This window comes from Myiozetetes cayanensis, unplaced genomic scaffold, assembly GCF_022539395.1.
Source record: "Myiozetetes cayanensis isolate MyiCay16 unplaced genomic scaffold, myiCay2020 scf4, whole genome shotgun sequence".
NCBI classification, from domain to species: Eukaryota; Metazoa; Chordata; class Aves; order Passeriformes; family Tyrannidae; genus Myiozetetes; species Myiozetetes cayanensis.
The window spans coordinates 55,153,679-55,172,783 of NW_026087631.1; the positions used below are offsets into that span (position 1 = coordinate 55,153,679).

At 39.3% G+C, this 19,105-nt stretch overlaps 1 protein-coding gene across 1 annotated transcript; it reads left to right on the forward strand.

Annotated features, from left to right (window-relative positions):
* Positions 1-6,589: 6,589 nt before the first annotated feature.
* Positions 6,590-18,374, forward strand: CD274 (CD274 molecule). Its single transcript, XM_050328531.1, has 9 exons — positions 6,590-6,845; positions 7,422-7,567; positions 10,194-10,262; positions 10,885-11,238; positions 11,660-11,941; positions 13,475-13,585; positions 15,311-15,361; positions 16,330-16,391; positions 17,348-18,374. The coding sequence occupies exons 3-8, from the start codon at positions 10,208-10,210 to the stop codon at positions 16,386-16,388; spliced, it is 912 nt and encodes a 303-aa protein (XP_050184488.1). The 5' UTR covers positions 6,590-6,845; positions 7,422-7,567; positions 10,194-10,207; the 3' UTR covers positions 16,389-16,391; positions 17,348-18,374.
* Positions 18,375-19,105: the final 731 nt, after the last annotated feature.

Below are 19,105 nucleotides of genomic sequence, written 5' to 3' on the forward strand. Positions count from 1 at the left end.
TCTCCACCCCCCCCCCTTTTTTTTTTCCTGTTTGTTTGGTTTGGTTTGGTTGTTTTTGTTTTTTTGTTTGTTTTTGTTTTTGTTTTTTTTCGTGTGTACAGATGCTGTCTCAAGAAAGTTGGAGGAGGAATTCTTCCCCTAGAAGTGCACACGCAGGCCCTGGCAGGCTCACAACGCGGGAGTGATGCATCCAGGTACTAAGTATAAATCAGCAAGGAAAGGAATTAAAAATGCCTTTGCATGCTTCTTATCTCGCTTTGCCTTTCATCATGTGTCAGAAGGTTTTCATGGCATCATCATCCATAACCAAAGGCTGGTTTTGATACCCAAAGAAATTAAATTTTCATAATTGAAAAAGTGTAAAAGTGTTGAGTCAGGAATTATGCTCTGTCAGTTAACTTTAAAACAGTGATACTAATAAGGGATAGAATTCCCAGAATTCTTTTGGCACTAAAGAGTATCAAATTAAAGTTTCAAACATGATCCTGTGAAGATATACGGAACCTCGAACAGCACTTCATAGAGAAATCTGACATCTCCCCTTGCCACAAGAATCAATGTTTTTCCAGAAATAGTGTCTTCTCATTCAAGATTCAGAGGTAGTGAGTATTACTTTTAAATATTATATCTCCTGATGTCTTGACCTCCAAATGTTGTTCTTGCTAATAGTTATTTCCTAAATACAAATATTTTTGAAAAAGTTCTGGTTTGGGGGGAAAAAAAAAAAAGAGAGAGAGAGAGAGAAAGACTGAGAAGACAGCTATCTTCCCATTTTTCCTGTTTTTCATTTTCTTACCAGCACAGCAAAAGTGAGAGAAAACTAAGGAAAAAGTAATAGTTTTTCTATTGTGGAAAATTTCTGAACATTTTAACTTCAAGGCTTACCTTGAAGTAAGTTGATCTTGAACTTTTTAAATGATATTTTGAAAATGCCTGTAACTTTTTACAGTATTAAAAAAGTATTTAATTTCTCTGTGGGTCTCTCATGGAGCAGAGTTCCAGAGGAGAAATTTCTTGCTATACTCCCGATCTGCATAAGATGGCAGTACTGCACCGGCAGCCACTGACGATATTTCTTCACAGAATCACAGAATCACAGAATATGCTGAGTAGGAAGGGACCCAAAGGATTACCGAGTTCAACTCTTAGCCCTGCAGCCATTCCCAAAAGTCACACCATGTGCTTGAGAGTATATTCCAAATGCTTCTTGAACTCTGTCAGGCCTGGTGCTGTGACCACTTCCCTTATGAGCCTGTTCCAGTGCCCAACCACCCTCTGGTGGAAGAACCTCTTTCTAATATCCAACCTAATCCTCCCCTGACATAACTTCAGGCCTTTCCCTTGGGACCTGTCACTTGTTACCACAGAGAAGAGATCAGTGACTGCCCCTCCTCTTCCACTCAGGAGGAAGTTTCAGACTGCAATGGGGTCTTCCCTCAGTCTCCTCGTCTCCAGGCTGAACACACCTCAGCAGCTCCTCATACGGCTTCACCTCAAGGCCCTTTCACCATCTTCTCTGCCCTCCTTTGGACACTCTCTAAGAGCTTAATATCTTTCTTACATTGTGGTGCCCAAAACTGCATACAATATTCAAGGTGAGGCTGCCCCAGTGCAGAGCAGAGCAGGACAATCCCCTCCCTTGACTGGCTGGTGATGTTTTGCCTGATGCCCCCTAGGACATGGTTGGCCCTCCTGGCTACCAGGGCACTGCTGACTCAGATTCAACTCATCACTGACCAGGATCCCCAGGTCCCTTTCCCCAACCCTGCTTGCCAGCATCTCATTCCCCAGTCTGTATGGACATTCAGGGTTGCCCCATTCCAGGTGCAGAATCCGGCACTTTCCCTTGTTAAACTGGATACAGTTCATGATTGCCCAGTCCTCTAATTTGTCGAGGTCTCTCTACCGGGCCTCCCTGCCTTTGAGGGAGTCAACAGCTCCTCCCACTTTTGTGTCATCTTCAGACTTGCTTAGTATCCCTTCCAGTCCTGCATCCAAAGTCATTTATGAAGACGTTGAAGAGCACAGGGCCCAAAATGGAGCTCTGTGGAACCCCACTAGTGACAGGTCCCCAGTCTGGTGTTACCCCATTCACTATTACTCTCTGTGTTTGAACTGATGTGTTTATCCAGCTGTGCCCTGGACATTTTGTCCAACATGATATTGTGAGACACATACCAAAAGCTTTACTGAAGTCCATAAAGATTACATCAACCGCCATCCCTCGATCAAGGAGGGAGGATATCCTGTCATAAGAGGAAATCAGGTCTGATGAGCAGGACTTTCCTCTCATGAAGCCATGCTGGCTCTGACCAATGACTGCACTGTCTTCCAGGCTTTTCCATACTTCCCAGAACAGCTTTACCAGTCACTGAAGTGAGACAGACAGGCTTGTAATTTCCAGGATCCTTCTTCTTGCCCTTCATGAAAATCTGGACAATGTTAACAGCTTCGAGTCAGCTGGGACCTCTCCGGATTCCCATGACCACTAAAAAATCGTCAAGAGAGGTTTTGCAGTGATATCAACCAGATCTTTGAGGATTCTGGGATGAATCCCATCAGGCCGCATAGATTTGTAAGGATCCAGCTGGAGCAGCAGATCCCACACAGTTTCAGGGTCGACTGGGAGTTGGTTGTTCTCACAGTCATGGTCCTCCAGCTCAGGGCAATGAGATCCCTTGGTCCATCATCCATGTTGAAGATTGAGGCAAAGAGAGTGTGAAACACCTCTCTCTTATCTCTGTCCTTGTTTGTGAGGTGACCATCTTCATCTTGTAATGAGCCAATGATATTTCTATGATGCCTGTTGCCATTAATATATTTGAAAAAACCCTTTTTATTGCCCCACACATTTACAATTAGACTTCATCAGAGAAAACTGTGATTTATGGGTCTCTCCCTGATAAATCTTTGAGAATTAAATTTTCCTTCAAAGCAGGTTACCAAAGTTACCATCCACCTCTACACACTGAGTCCCTTGCTGCCAAGAAAACCATTTGGGTCTGTCCAAGTTTCTTGAGCAGAAGGGTGTTTCAGAGTGCAGTAGACCTCTGTATTGAAGCTCTGGTAGATCTCTCTATTGCAGAGGTCTGGTTTCTGTGGAGGGGTTAATATAATGAGGTCACTTGGTCTGTTCAGCCTGGAGGAGACTGAGGGAAGACCTTGTGGCCATCTGCAACTTCCTTGTGAGAGGAAGAGAAGAGGCAGGCAGTGATCTCTTCTCTGTGGTGACCAGTGACAGGACCCAAGGAAACAGGCTGAAGTTGTGACAGGGGAGGTTTAGGTTGGATATTAGTAAAAGGTTCTTTCCCCAGAGGGTGGTTGGGCACGGGAACAGGCTCATCAGGGAAGTGTTCACAGCACCAAGCCTGGCAGAGTTTGAGAAGCATTTGGATATGATTCCTGGGGATGGGTGTAGTGCTAGGAGTTGGACTTGATGATCCTTTTGAGTCGCTTCCAACTTGGTATATTCTGTGATTCTGTGATGATGGGGCAGGAACTGTGGCTGATTGCTCGGGAAATGGGACTAGTTTCTTGAGAAAGGATTAAGGATTTAAGAAGCAGCATAGGAGAATGGAGAGTAGTTTCAATAGGGCATAAGAAACTACTGTGGTTTAGGCACGTAGAGGGGAGACAGGTTTGAGCCACACCAGACTACAGACACTGGGGAGGAACCTGTTTGCAACAGGGGCTGGAGGTCTTGTCTCTCCTTGCTGAAACCCACTTGCTGCTCCAGACATGATCTGAGTTACTGGTTTCACTTAAGTTTTCAATACTCATAGCACCACACTGGGGAACATTGCCTGTCCTATTCCAGTTCCGAGTTGGTCAGGAGATGGTCAGGTATGGAGACAACAGAAAAAAATCAGACAGCATCACATATTGCTGTGCACATGGTGCTGTTAAATTGCTGGCATTTCTGAAGGCAAGCAGTATTTTATTACTTCAGAAAGCTGTAGGTAGTGGTGCCATTACAGAAGACCCATGTGCAGTCATAAAGATATTTTACACTAGTGCCAAGCTGGCAGCCATCAGCCAGGTAGTTGTGTCTCCTTTGTTCTTGTCATCTTTTAAAAAATACTTAAATTATAAGATGTATTTTCTCCACAAGAAGTTGGTCCAGAAATAATTAGGTCTTGGAAATTTTAGATGTGGCACTAAAGCAAATAAGTTGAGTAAACTAAAAATGGAAATAATTATAATTTGTGCCAATGCAGGTGTTTATTGGATAAGTTAAATGTGATTTTTACATTCTGAAAAAGGAACACAGAATAAGAACCAGAAGAAATGTTTGAAAGAAAGCAAGCATTCTTCCTCTTATCTTTGTATGTAGTACACTTGGATGCATCAGTTTGAATTTTACCATAATGATTTAGGTATAAACCAATTCATTATCCACTTCAGTTTCATAATCCATATTAAGAAGAAAGCATATCATGCTAGAGACAGCCTGTAGAATTAGAATACGAAAAACAGGTTACATCTGTATCAGTTTGACTGATTGATTCCACTGAACTGAAAACATTATCTACAAAATTAAATTCCAAAATCTAACAATCAAAATAGTGAAGTAGTTTGAAAGAAATGAAGATCAGTGCTCTAAACTCATAGTATTTAGCAAGCCAATTTCCTTGTTTTACCATAGCATTTTCACTGGAGTATGCTAGAAGTCTATGGACTGTAAACACAAATGACTGTAAGCCATTTTTAACCCCATGATAATTATTTTTTAACATGTGAAGATAACTTTTATTTTAGGAGTAAGTGTTCAGCAAAACAAACCAAATCTAATACCTTATGTTAATTAAAAAAAAAAAAAAAAAAAAAAGGTGATTTGTTCCTTGAAGATTTTTGTGGTTTGTTTTACTATTTGACTTCTGAAAATAGGAAATGTGTGAATATATTTAGACAACTTTGAAAATCCAAGCACCTACACAGGGCAAAGTTAAACCTTTAGCTTTGACACAGCATTTTTTGTTTGCTACAGGATAAGTCCCCGTGTTATCTAATCTTCTTAACTAAGGCATTTATCATAAACTAGAAGCTTCCTCTTCATTCCGGGAATGTTTTTGTAGTAATTTTTTTCTTATTACTGGAAAGAGACTTCTCATCTGGTTTGTGACTGTTTTATCTGGTTTTGTGACTTTTGTAACTTTATGTATTATAACTAACTTTATAAGTAAATTTGCCATTTATAAATGTCATGTTTATTGCTCAACAATTTGAAGCTTATTAAAATATGAACTTCCTCTGAGTCCTTTCTTTGGGTTCCCACCTGCCTTGAGGTCTCTGTGCTTCTCTGCACTTGTGGAGATGGGTCTCTGTTGTGCTGATATCCCCTGTGGAAGCAGCTGGGACAACAGGACCCCATTGTCTCTATCGGGGAGGGTCTTTGGGGGGTGGCTCAGAGGAGCTTGTACTGCATTACCTAACATTCCACATCCTTCTCTCTGAGGGGCTCATATTACATGATTTGGAAGATTTGAACCCAATCAAACCTATCTTTGTCAAACATCTTGACAGCATTGTCCATATCAACAAAAAACCTGATGGTTTCAAGGTAGGGATTCCAGTGTCTTCTCAACCACCAGTTCACTTATGGCCCACAAAACCATTAATTACATATTGCAGGCAGCAGTACCTCATACTTAGGGCATAGAGACCAGGGGAGTTTGAATGTCCTTCCTGATACTTAAGACAGGGAAATGCAAGGGTTCAGATGTCCTTACCATCCTTCAGTACACGTATCTGCCACCTGCATGCTGCCATGGGTTACAAATTTGTATTTGCTTTATATTCCACCCTGTAAATATACTCACGAGTAAACTTCTCACAGTGGCTCCTTGGTTCTCTGGTAATGTCCTGACTAATATTCTTATTTCAGGGTTGCTTTCTTAAAGTTATGATAGAGATCTTATTAGGCTTATAACATAAGAAGTATTACCTCAGAAAAGAAACCCTACACCACACCATATTCCCAGATTGTATTATCAGGTTATTAAACTGGAGTTTTATCTCCCAGCAGGATCTTTAAGTGGAGTGGAACAGAGTTATTTAAATAAAGTTGAATTGCTGCTTTGTCTCTGGAGAAACAGGATGTAGCTCCCGGACTCCGGGATGCTGTGTCGTCAGCCACATTCCCAGCCCTTTGACACATCCGCTACCTAAGTAGCAAGTCATCTTTCTGGGAAGTGAAGAATATGATTTCACCATGTTAAAAAGAAAGAAAGAAAAACCAAAAGCACGCAGCCAGATGCCTGACCGACGACCCGTGCTGTTCGCTCCCAGTACGTCTCCTTCCGATAAGCGAAGAGAACAAGCCGGGAGGCGGCGTAGGTGCTGCTTTTGGTTTCATTTCCTACAACGCCCGTCCCTCAGGAATGGACAAATGGCCCTCACTCCGTGTCCCGCCCCGGCTGAAGCGAGGTTCAGGAGCTGGGCACCGGGGCTTTCCGGGGCGGCTTTCCGCGAAGGGGCCGCAGCCGGGAGGAGTTCCCGGCGCTGCCACCGCCGGCGATCCCGCACCGGGGGCGGGCAGGGAAGACCCGGCTCGGGGCCGGGGTGTGACACAGGCAGTCCAGCTAGAGGCCGGGCCGAGGGAGCTGCTACACAGGAGGAGCCGCCAGGCGGGGAGGACCCTCCAGGCAGCGAGGAGCCCCCGAGCGCGGGGCTGTCGGCAGTGGGAGCTCCATCCCGGTGCTGCACGGAGCTAATTCCCCAGGGAGGCGTGCAAGGCCGCCGGATCCTTCTCCCGCACGTTCTCCATGAGAGCATTTGCTTTGCTTGAGGATGCCCGGTGACAGGCAGGACCGGGATAGCTGTCTGGGAAACTTGTTGCAAAACAGGTAAAAAAAAAAAACAACAAACAATCCCAAACAAATTTCAGCAGCCGCAGAACAGAACGGTGCTGTAAAATGTGTTTGTGTGCATGTAGGCGTATGTGTGTACGTATATGAGAGTGCGTGTGTATGAAGCAAAATTAAACAAACAAACAAAAACCAAACAGAAACCCCATCTGTCCTGGTCTTTTATTTGCTACTAAACACTTAAGTGGAAAAAGGTAAGCAAAGGTAAAGTAGAAACCAAATCCCCGACACTGAGGTAGCTACATTAGGAGCTTCTGTTGTCTCACAGTGTTTTACAAATGTTTCAGTGTCTCTTTGTTGCATTTTTTTTTTCTGAGACAATATCATTAAACCTATTTTAAAGCTCACACTCAAAAAATCAGTGGAAATTAATATTCATCAGTCTCACCTAGTGCGAAAATCCACCCCCTCAACCTCCTGAGGGTAGTTTCAGGTTGTGAGAACCTAAGTGTTGCATTGAACTATTTTATATACCACTGTTTCCATGTTCATCTCACACATCAAGTAAAAAGGTTAACCAGTTTTGTGTATTACGTATTTTTGCTTCCATGACAGATACTCTGAGTGGGTTGTCAAGTGGAGAACCTCGACCCTTTTTTGTGATATGCAAGGAGAATCTAAGTGAGTGAGCTTACACCGAAGCATAAGTTTGAAGTTGTATTTTGTGCACCTGGTTCTCCCACTGCGGTCCACAAGTTAATGTGAGTACCTCCTTTGGCTTCTAATACCTGGGGTTTTTTCTTTATTCTCAAAAGACTTCTAGAATCAAGAAAATTAAAAAGGCAGTGCTCCCTGCTTTTTGCTAAGCTGGTGCATAGGCTTAACAACTTTGCTTTCACTACACAGTAGCAAGGCAAGGGGCCTTCACTGTGCTCAAATCCTGGGGAGAGAGTATCTGTCCTTACCAGAGGAGAGTAAGCAAATGCTCTTCCCAATATTCCTGTTATTCCTACATTATTCTTATTGCTATGACCTTTAAAGATGTAAGTAAGTTGTGTAGAAATGTCTAGTCATTGTTAGCAGCTGTTTGCCACTGCCTGAGATTACTACTGTATTTTAGGTACTAATTTTCCCAACATTACTGTCTCTGGTTACAGTGAATCACTGTGAGCAATACAGAATTTTCCCTAGTGGGGAATTTTCCAATAATGGGGAAGTTTCTTAAAGAAGTAGGTGGAGTTACATCAATATTTAAGTTCTCTCACATGAAGTCTTTTGACTAGTAGTTCTGTTTTTCCTCTCTTCTTCATTTGATTGTGAAGGAAACGTGCAGTAGCAATACTGAGGAGCATTTTGCACAGTGAATACATTTTGCTTTTATCAAACTATTTGCCATAATTGTCAGAAGTTCCAGGAGGAAAGAAGGGGCATTGTGGTAGGTCCTGTAAGAAAAATAGCAAGCGGATAGATTTGGTAAAGAGCTTTGATTGGCATCAAGGTTTCAAACTGCTTCAACCCATCCAAACAGAGGATCCTTCTTGCCTCAGCATGAAACAGGAGAAGGTTCTGTAATGGTTATTGCAGTGGATTTTTTTTATGCGCATTTGGATTTTACCTGGACCTACTTTTTTTCTCTCTGAAAGTGAAAAATTGAGTACAGCAGCAGACTTTCTCAGTCTTGAGGAAATTTGTAAGTAATAGTCATACTTCTTTTTTGTCTTGTAAGGCTTATTTTCCTCTGCAATGAAAGAAAGCACAATAATTAAATTTCAGCAATTGCAGGACATAAACATGGGTCTGAGAGCCATAAAAGCTAACCTGTCATATGTCTTCTAGGAGTTAATCAAAACACCTCTTCTGGAGTTTATGCCACCATGTAGATTTCCTGACAAAAGGGTGGATTTAGGTTGCATGCATGGGTATGGGAATTGTGCGTGTAGTGCCCATGATATTTATTCCGAGCAGTCTGCTGTTTTGAATAGTCTGCTTTGTTCTTTGCAGTCTACAGCCTCTACTTAAAAAAAATAAGAAGTAGAAAGTATTTTGGGTCTGAGTGTGCTACAGCTCTGGTCATTCCAACATGGGGAGTGCATACCAATACCCAGTACCAGTGACTTGCTCTTCTGCAGGTTTGTCTCCAGAGTAAGTGTGATCATGGGACACCTGTGAGATCAGTATGCCTCTATCTTGTGTGTGAAGCTTTACTTCGGAGCTTAGCTGGTGGTCTGGAGTGCTTGTTACTCAAGCGGTGGCATCATGATAGAGGAATCCCAGTGTAAACACATCACCAGAAACTCTTGGGAACCCATAGAATTAGGGAGCAATTTGCTAGTGCTTTCAAGCACTAATTCGTAAATTATGGTTTAGGAATTAATTTGGTAACTAATCACACTAAAAAGCCTAAGATTTATCAATAAGTTGGATCTTTCACCCTGAGAATCTTTGTCTTTTTCCTTTATTACATGCTTTTGTAATTGCTCATGTCTGCCTAACAATGTGTTAGATAGAATCCCTTTCTCAGCTCCTTATGTTTTGCCTTCTGTAAACTAGCTATTGGCATCAGAGAGCGGCAATGAGAGGAAAAGAAGTAGCTTGAATCAAATTCTTATGAGGTGTCCAATTCCTTTAAGCCATGACACTGTAAAGGCACAGGTGTCTTATGATTCAGGACAATATTGTCGCTTTATTATCATCTTAAAGTTAACAATCAGAGAAAGAAGATCAACTATCTTATCAAATATGGTTATGGCTGAGTTGTGGTCCAGATAGAATTCATGGGTTAGGAAATGTCATGGTCATTGCAATTGTCTAATTTCCTATGCAAATTCTGAAGCTACCACTAGAAAACAGTTGAAGCCAATCTTTCCTTATTTTTGTAACTGTTTGGGTATCCAAAATTAGGACTTTATTTAGATAAAATCCTACAGTTTTCTATATTCATGAAAGATTTAAAGTGAGTTTGAATTTTTCTTGGCAGTAATTTGAAAAATTATGGCAGTGCTGGATACTAGTATTGTTCTGACTTAAAATACACACCAAAATCAGTGGGTTTGTGAAGGTTAGGTGTATGAATTGACATTAATAAATACTTTATAATGTGAATAAAACCTATGTTTAACTGATAAAGCATATATTTTGACATATTGAAGGAGAGATGTTTAAAGCAAATAAATAAGTTGGTTTTTGCATGGATTTTGGACCCATGCAGGAAGCTTTCTGCCTTTTTTATCTACTGGGTGCAATTTTGTCCTGTTTTCAACTACAGTGGAATTCAGTGCCTTCTGCCCAGTTCCCTGTGTAGACTGACTATAAAGTGTATTTTACAGTTCAAATTAGAAAATTAGTAGGTATTTATATTTGTCCATGTCTATTATTTTTTCATTTTAGATTCCGTCTACATCATGGAATGGCCTTTGCTTTTGTATATAGTTTTATTCTACTGGAATTTCCTCAATGGTAAGAAGCCAAGTTGTAGAACTGTTTGAGTATGTTTTCTTTCCACATATAAGCACAGAAATGCTAATTCCTCAGTATTCCTTCAGGTGCTACCATTTGGCTTTTCTTCCTTAATGTTTTACATAAAAAGATCTCAGCATGCTTTTACATTAAACTAGATATATGCATTTTCATATGGGGCCAGGTTGAAATCTATGTCAGTGATCCAACATAGACACCATTTCAGACAAGGCACCTTTTGCATTACACAAAAGGTTTCGTTGGCACCATTCTTTAGCACTGTGTGTAGAATCAAAAACATTTATGTATAACATTCCTAGGCACTAACGGTTGCCTGTTGCAATGGCACTGTTCTGAAAACAACACCTGAGGGACTCTACACACACAGTCAACTATTTTTAGTAAAGCATCACACTATGTGTATGCACAAAGCAGGTGTCTGGAGGTGTAAGTAGCCCAGTTTGTCCCAGACTTATACAAGTGCATGCCAAAGTGTTCAACTTTTCAGAACAGAGCAAATAACTTTGGTCCTTAAAATTTCCCATGGATATGGTAAGACGTGACTTCAAAGATTAGGCTTATTATTGGAAAACTAAGTTTTCTTCCAAATTTTATTTTTCAGCTTTATTCACTGTTGAAGCTCCTCAGTCACTCTACACTGTAGAATATGGGGACAATGTGACCATGGAATGCACATTTCCAGTGAATGGGAAATTAAAGTTCGGAGAGTTAAGTGTCAGCTGGGAAAAGAAAGATGAGTTAAAGAAGCTGGTTTATGTACTTCTCAAAGGAGAGGAAGACTTCAAAAGTCAGCACAGTGACTTTAAGGGAAGAATAAAATTGCTGAAAGAGAATCTGAACTTGGGACAGTCTCTCCTTCAGATCACTGATGTGAAGCTCAGAGATGCAGGCATTTACCACTGTATTATTGGCTATAGGGGAGCTGACTACAAGACAATCCACCTGAAAGTTAAGGGTGAGTGTGCTACTACCAGAGAGGTTCACTACTGTCTAATTCTGCTAAAAGATTTCAGAGGAGACCCTGAAGTAAGACACATCTGGATTAGTAGTTAAATAAACCTCTCCAGAGACAGGAGCTGCCTAATAGTGCTTGTGCAGCTGTATAAATTAGTGTTTCTGTTTAGGTTGAATCCACGTTCTGTCCTTTATTTCCCCAGTGAGGAATGGTGTTGCAAAATCTATTAGACAGTACAAAGACCTTAAAGCTAGTGCACAGACACTGTAGTGATATTTACTTTTCCTGTCAAGGGTATTATTTGACAAAGCCAAGCTGAAACTTGACCCTGGGGGATGGGGATAAAGAAAAGGTGTGTTGCATTTAATATATGCTGTTCTTCTAGCTTCCTACCAATAATCATTTTCTTCCATCTGTTTAGCTCCTTACAGAACTATAACCCAAAGAGTGGTGAGCACAGGACACAACGAATGGAAGTTGACATGTCAGTCTGAAGGATACCCAGAAGCTGAAGTGATATGGCAAAATGGAGACCATGAAGATCTGACTGACAAGGCAAACACAAGTTACGAAACTGGAAGGGATCAGTTGTATTGTGTGACAAGTACCCTTTCAATCAAAAGTAGAGTTGATGAGATATTTTACTGTATATTCTGGAATAAAGAGCTGCAAGAAAATACATCTGCCACTTTACACATAGCAGGTAACATTTCTAAATTTCATTTATGGTAATACACTTCAAGGTGCTATGCAATTTTGTCCCACTTGAATCAACCATGATTTGTTTCTCTTTGCTAATTTTGAGAAGTCTAAAAAGAAATACCTGTGTTGTTTTGTTATTAATATACACTTCCATCATACTGACATGTTCATAATGAATGTAGGGTCAGAATTCAAGGGCAGGAATTTTGCATGACCTGAAGTTATATGCAAATTAAGTCTAAATATTAAAAAAGCTTCATTATTTGAAAGACATTTAGCTCAGAGACTGAAAATAAAACTTTCTCATATAAATTAAACGCATCTTCCAAAAATATTCTATTTTGTTGACGATTAATGTCAAATAAATTAGAAACGTATGGTCTTTGCTTGCCATTACAACCTTTGCCTTGAGCATATTTAAATTTAACTAATTGCACACAGGTTCTTTTTCCTCATAAAGTCTAGACTGAAGGAAAATGCATGAATGAAGAAGAGTAATACAGATTCTCATTAGACCTTTTACCTGGGCTGCACCCCTACTGCTTTTGCTTTTGATTATTCTTTTCTGCATTGTAGCCTGATATACTTTCAACCAGATTGGAGATTCAAACAACAATACTTCTATTCATCAGACTGTTACTTGGTCAGGTTGTTTCCCTGGTGCTGTTCATCACCTATTTCTAAAAACACCTGTTCTGGCACGCTTTTTGGGCTCGACAAGGGTTGACAACAGGCAGGCGAGAGTGAGAAAGCCAGGTCATCCTTTCAGTAGGCAAGTTTGTTTTTAACAAAAAAAGCCTCTGGGATTCAAGGAGACCACTTATACTTTGCATTCAGAGCTTTACCAGATGAAAGGGACTTCCTGTTCTCTTTCTCAATTAGCTTTTTCCTTTAGTCCTGATGGGAAACCAAACTAGATATAACACATCCTTGGTGACAAGCAGGATGTGTGATGAGAATCAAAGGCACTACCACATGGAATGCAAGGAACAAAGACAAATATTAACATCACTCTCTACAACTATCTGAAAGGAGGTTGCAGCCAGGTGGGGGTCGCTCTCTTCTCCCAGGCAATCACCGGTAAGACAACAGGGCACAGGCTTAAGCTCTGTCAGGGGAGGTTTTGGTTGGATATTAGAAAGAAGTTCTTTACAGAGAGAGTGATGAGGCATTGGAATGGCCTGCCCAGAGAGGTGGTGGATTCACCATCCCTGGAGGTTTTAAGGTGAGGCTGGATGTGGCACTCAGTGCTATGATCTAGATATCACAGTAGGGTTGGATCAAGGGTTGGACTTGATGATCTCGGAGGTCTCTTCCAACCCTGTTAATTCTATCATATTCCATCTTTTTTTTTTCCTTTATTTGAACAAAGTATGTTTAAGTGCATCATGAGCACCTGACCATAGACACAATCTATAATGCTGTTATCATGTCTGAACTGCTCATAGCAAAATTAATATGGTGAAAATGAAAGAGAAAGAGAGGAGCTCATGCAATTATGTAATGTCTTACTCCCCACTTCTTTTTCTTGAAGATTCAGCTGATGGCAATCTGTGGACTGAGAATAGACGCTTTGTTGGAGCAACTCTCATTGTTACTGCTTTTGTTGGATCAGGGCTTCTATTTATGCTCTGCATAAGAAAAGGTATTTAAGTTATTTATTTTAGAACATTCAGTTATTATTAATCTGTTCTGTTAATTCATCCTCACTGAGGTGGAATGAGAGAATAAAAGTCTGCCTTAGATCTTTTGTCCAGAAATAACTAAATTTTTTAGCACATAAACTATTTCTTTTTTTTTAATTGGATTTAGTTAAATATTAGCAAGTTAATAGAGTGGAACAAGTTATTAGCCCTTCACAAATCGCGTGCCCTTGCATGTCTGTTAATTTTTGTTATAGATAACGATATACAGCAGTAAGTTTAGTGTATAATCTATTCAAACTTCAAAGTGCAGTTTATTCACCTACTGAAAATGGAAGTTTCCTATTCAATGTCCTCCCTTTTGACAGGGGACCAGAATACTATCAGCAGGCAGGGTACTGAAGGTTTTTTAGGGTTTTTTTCCCTTGCATTCTCTGAAAAATTTCACTGAACTCTGACTGAGTGTTTTTTAAAGTGATCCAATTGTTATGAATTCTACATATATATATTTATTCTGGTCAAAATACTGTAAAAACTGTGGACAGCATAGGAAGCTATATGTCCAAGGTGTTAAGTATGAAAGATTTTTTTCACAAGAGGGAATATTCCATCTCAGGCTTCGTGTCACTTGATTAATTCCCTTGCTAGGTTTTCAGTTTCTTCAGTTCACTTCACTACCTTGAATAGGACATTTTCAGCATCACAGTATGTTGAAAAACTAAAGCCTTGGCAATAATTTGGTTTTCCTTCTGAGATAACCAAAGACAAAACTTGTATAAATCTGTTTTAGAGTATCTGAGTGTGAAAAGAATATGGTTAGCCCCCAAAATAAACAAAATAAATGTTTGAAACTTGTTGCTTACCCTGAAAAAAGTATTGTTACTTTTTTTTTTTTTTTTTTTGGTGGGGATGCTATGGAAACATATCATGGGAGAAGTGTTCATAAGTTTAATAGGCTTGCAGGTGATACTAACAGACTGCAGAAGGCCTGTAGATAACGCTGCATGTATAAGAATATACTTGTCCTAAGAACATGATGTTAATAGGAGCAGAACATGAAAGAGGAAGAAGGGATAGCAAAATCCTTGACTTCTCAAAAGGTTCCCACTGGGGATTTCAGTGAAAGTCAGAAGTTTTCCATGCTGCCTGACTAATATTTATTATTGGGTGTATATGTGATACATGTATATGATTGTCATGATTATGTTATATGTGTATATCTAGATATAATGCATGTGTGTGTGTGTGATAAACTACAAGTTGATTCAGAAACTAAAGCAGTACCAGCAGGTTTTTGTTTTAAAATCCAAGCTGTCCCAGATGACCAGATAATTGATTCTTTCAGAAAAGAAATGGAATATGGGCTTTTTTCCCCCAAAAAAGCTCTGAGAAGGTGATCCTCTTTTTGTTCCATGTTGTCTGATATGTTAAAATTATGGGTGAAAATACACATTGGAAAACCCTTTGAACAAGTATTTTCCAGTGATGTAAGTGTATAGATTGAACGGAGTTCTGACTTAGGAACAAGGAAAGGAAGTTGGAAAGGAAATGGACAGACTGGGGCCACTGAAGAATTTATTTTCAAGTCTTTGAAGAAATTTCGTATTCTGAGAAACAAAGATTACATTAAATGTGCCTCTCCCAACAGTGTGCTTAAGCTCCCCATTAGATCTAAAGTAAGTATTTTGTTTTCTTTTTGAATTTTTTTCTCTTCTATTTTCTTTCAGCTAGAGCAAATAAGGACAATAGAACACCTGTGTCGAGTTCATCAATAAAAAGTATGTATATATGGCATAAATCTCAGTGTGATTCTTGTGGAAATAATTGCTTGAGAATTTACTTTGTAATGGTGACAACCATATGGGGATTTAAATTCAACTTTGATTTTGCTTTTATACTATTTATGTAACAATGATAAATTACAATTGAAGACAGGTTTTTTATTACTATGTTAGCTTCTTGAAAGGAAAATATGAAAAAAAAGCGTACTTATTCCAGAAGCAGATGCACTCTTTATATGCACAAGAAAAGGACAGAACGGTATGCTGTGTTTTGGAAAGTCTGCAATAGGATGGGACATGCTCCCTGGAACTTATACCTCAGGATGGCACCACATCCTGGTGTGCAAACTCTGTCTGCAATTTGAACCATATTGGCATGGTCCTGTGTTTTCTCCAGTATTACAGTGTGCATTGGAGGGTCTTTGTCACAATATTCATGACAGAGGGTTTGGCCCTGTTGAGAGAAACACAAGAATAAGCTTTAGCTTCCCTAACAGTTTTTTTTTCCTCATGTTGAGATACTGGTGCTATTTATGAGTGAAGCTCAGTGAAATGCCAGTAGCACTATGACAGTGAAAAAGGAAGGAAAGAGTGAAGAGGTTACAGTGGGAGAGAAGAGATTAAAAGGGAAAGAAGAGATTAAAATAATTTTGTTGTCTCTCATGATGGCTGTTGGTTGATTTATTTTTAATTTGTTGTATGCTTTTATTTGGACACCACCTCAGATTAGACTGCTGTGTGAAAATTAGTTCATACTGGCAGTTTGGGTTTTTCCTAAGAAAACCTATCCTGAGAATACTTGCCCAAATGGACACAGCATTTGGTGTTAATTGGTTCTCCTGCTCTGCATTTAAGTCACTTAGTCACTGGGCAACCTGCAATGGCAGTTTTTAGCAAAGATTTATCACTATCTGAAAAGTTTAAGCTGTGCTCACTGTTATTTGTTTTATGTTGTTTGCTTAAAGTGCTATCAAAAGATAAGGATACATGTGATGGCAGAGACACTTCTTTTGAAGACAGCTGAAATGTAAGTATAAATGACAAAGGGAAAAAATAGCAAATTATACACAGCATAAATCATCCGTGGTCATCAGAGCCTTGACTCATGGCTGGTTTATTTATCCCCTTGTTTCAAAAGACAGAGCCTTCAAGACAAATACAACCTCCCATTCTCTGTCTTACAAACTCATCGTCATAACTCAGTGTGTACTGTTTGTTACATCAAATAATCTGGTTTTTAAAACAGAAAAGACATACAAAGGAAAATGTGATGTGGAGTTATAACCAAAATCAGTCTATTTTTCTAGTTCACACTTTTGCTATAGAAACAGTTGCTCACACACAGTGGGGAAGGAGGCAGTAACCCATCACAGCCACTTGAGCAAGTCTCAAGCTGTGAGATCCTGTCTTGGCAAAACAAGAAAATGTATGACCAAATTTCTGAAATCTCTGAAACATGCTGTGGCATGGAACAGAAGGGTGAAATTATTGAGGTTTTTCTTTCGTGTTCTTGCTGACTTCTAGAGCATTTGCACTAATTACATCCCAAATCGTTCCCTGCAACACTTCACTGCAGTAAACTTACAGATAAGCCTGCTGGTCCTGCAGGTATAGATCTCCAAGTTAAAGAGTCAGAGTATATGCTGATACTGATACTGACAGATCAAACACTGAATGTGTTTGAAAGAATTTAAAAAGCTTTTAAAAGAAAAGTGAACCTAAGCAATAGAAATGTCACTGTATTTGCTAAAGAGCACTTCCCACCAATGTGTTTGAACTACCACTTCCTTTCCTCCCATGATCATCTTCTGTTCAATCCTTTAACTAATTTCATTTAGATCTTTAATTTGGACAATGAAGGACATTTTTTTTGGTACCTCCAAACTCTAGGAAAGAGGCCCAAACCCATGAATTGTTTTGTGACTTCATCATTCAGTAATTTGATAATTTGATAATTATTTAATATAATTCTTCCTTTTACAGATATGCAGATTGAGAAGACATAGATAGAGAAAGCAGGGGAAGATTCTTTCCTCTGTGGTGAAGATCTGACAGCTCAGATATTCTGTGTTCTATCTATTGAAGGGGATATTAATTTTTTGTTTTTATTGTGTGATGGCAGTCTTCTAATTGTTGTAATTTGGGAAAAAATCCAATGAAGTTAAGATAATTATAGCATAAAAAGTCCTTGGATTCAGGCTTCTGTATATGGGACTAAATACTGAGGTATTTATTTAAATATCCAAGTTTTCACCTTACAAGTTTAGGCAAATGTGTCTTTCAAAGAGACACAAAGAGAAATGTGTCTTTCAAAGACACATTTCATTGAAAATGTCTTTAAGGTAAAGCACTTTAGGTCTATGACTATCATGAATTTCATAGTTAGTTCTTGATAGGTCATCTTCTAGAATTTTTTTTTTTCCTTCCTCACCTGAGCTCTCAGTTACCTGCAGAGATTTTGTTCTCCAGCTTTTGAAGATTTTTTTCAATACTTTGATCCTTATAAAAGATAATGGTACAACAAGACAAGATACCATACATACAGGGCGTTTTCTGTCTTTAAAATACCAGATGCTCACAGCTAAGCCTGAAAAAAATGCTGTAACCCTCTTGGCAACTATGGTTTAGAAATTAAATAATACTGAACTTTTTGATCTCTTTCTCTTAAAAGAGTTTTGGTAATTAAAATTCCTTGCGATATAGCTGGCACTACTTGGTTACTGCTCATTACTCTCCTGATTTACAATTTGGGGATAGTGCAACTATTTATACATTCAGAAAGAAGAGTTTTTGTTTTGGAGGTCTTTTTCTTCATCTTGGGAAAAGAAGAAAGAAAACCTTCTTACTTCTAGGACATGAAATACACGTGATATATGTGATATGTGTGATTACCTTAGAAATGCAGGGGAAACATGCTCCTGGATGCCATTTCTTAAGTTATTGTTATGTTACATTTTGCTAGATACATAGCTTTTTGGGGAGGATCATACAGAGGTGAAAATTATTTATTGCAATGATATTCACAATTATATTTTTTTTAATAAAAAAAGTTTTGTTTTTCTTGTGTTTTTCCCTGCTCTCCTTGATTTCTCAGTAAGTAGTGTAAGCGCTACTTGCACTTTTTCTGGGAAAATAAAGATGTAAGATCTGAGTGTAGAAGAGTGTCTACACCCATGTCATCCCGCTAATGGCTCCCACAAAGAAGAGACGGTGGAGAACTGGAATCTCATTGGACTTGGCTCTTATTTTTCTGTTTAAAATAAGTTTGTTGTGCAGTCCTCAGCCCAAGGTTTCACTGCTGGCACTATTCAATCTAGCTAATGTAAGGTTGTGTTTAGTATATCTCAGCAACTTATAGGATATATAGTACAGTAGAAAAATGTGTCATGTAACCATAATGGAGTTGGGAGACCCCACTTAAGTAAAACAGTTACTATAAAGTGATTTCCTTAATTCATTGCAGAGCTTGCATATTCTGATACAAATTCTTGCCATTAAACATCCCCTCCTTTTCCCAGCACACTTTTTGAGGCCATAGTCTGCGTGTCACTGAAGGTCAATCTTTAGTTACCCACAGAGTGCAAAATTGGTTTTGGAAATATCAAGGCCATTTGTAGACAAAGCACTGACTCTCCTCAAATGTAGAATCACATCACCACATAAATGATTTCCCTTCCCGTCAACTTAATCCCTTAATTTTCTACTTCCTCTTTGAGACTGCAATAGCTGTGTGCATAATAA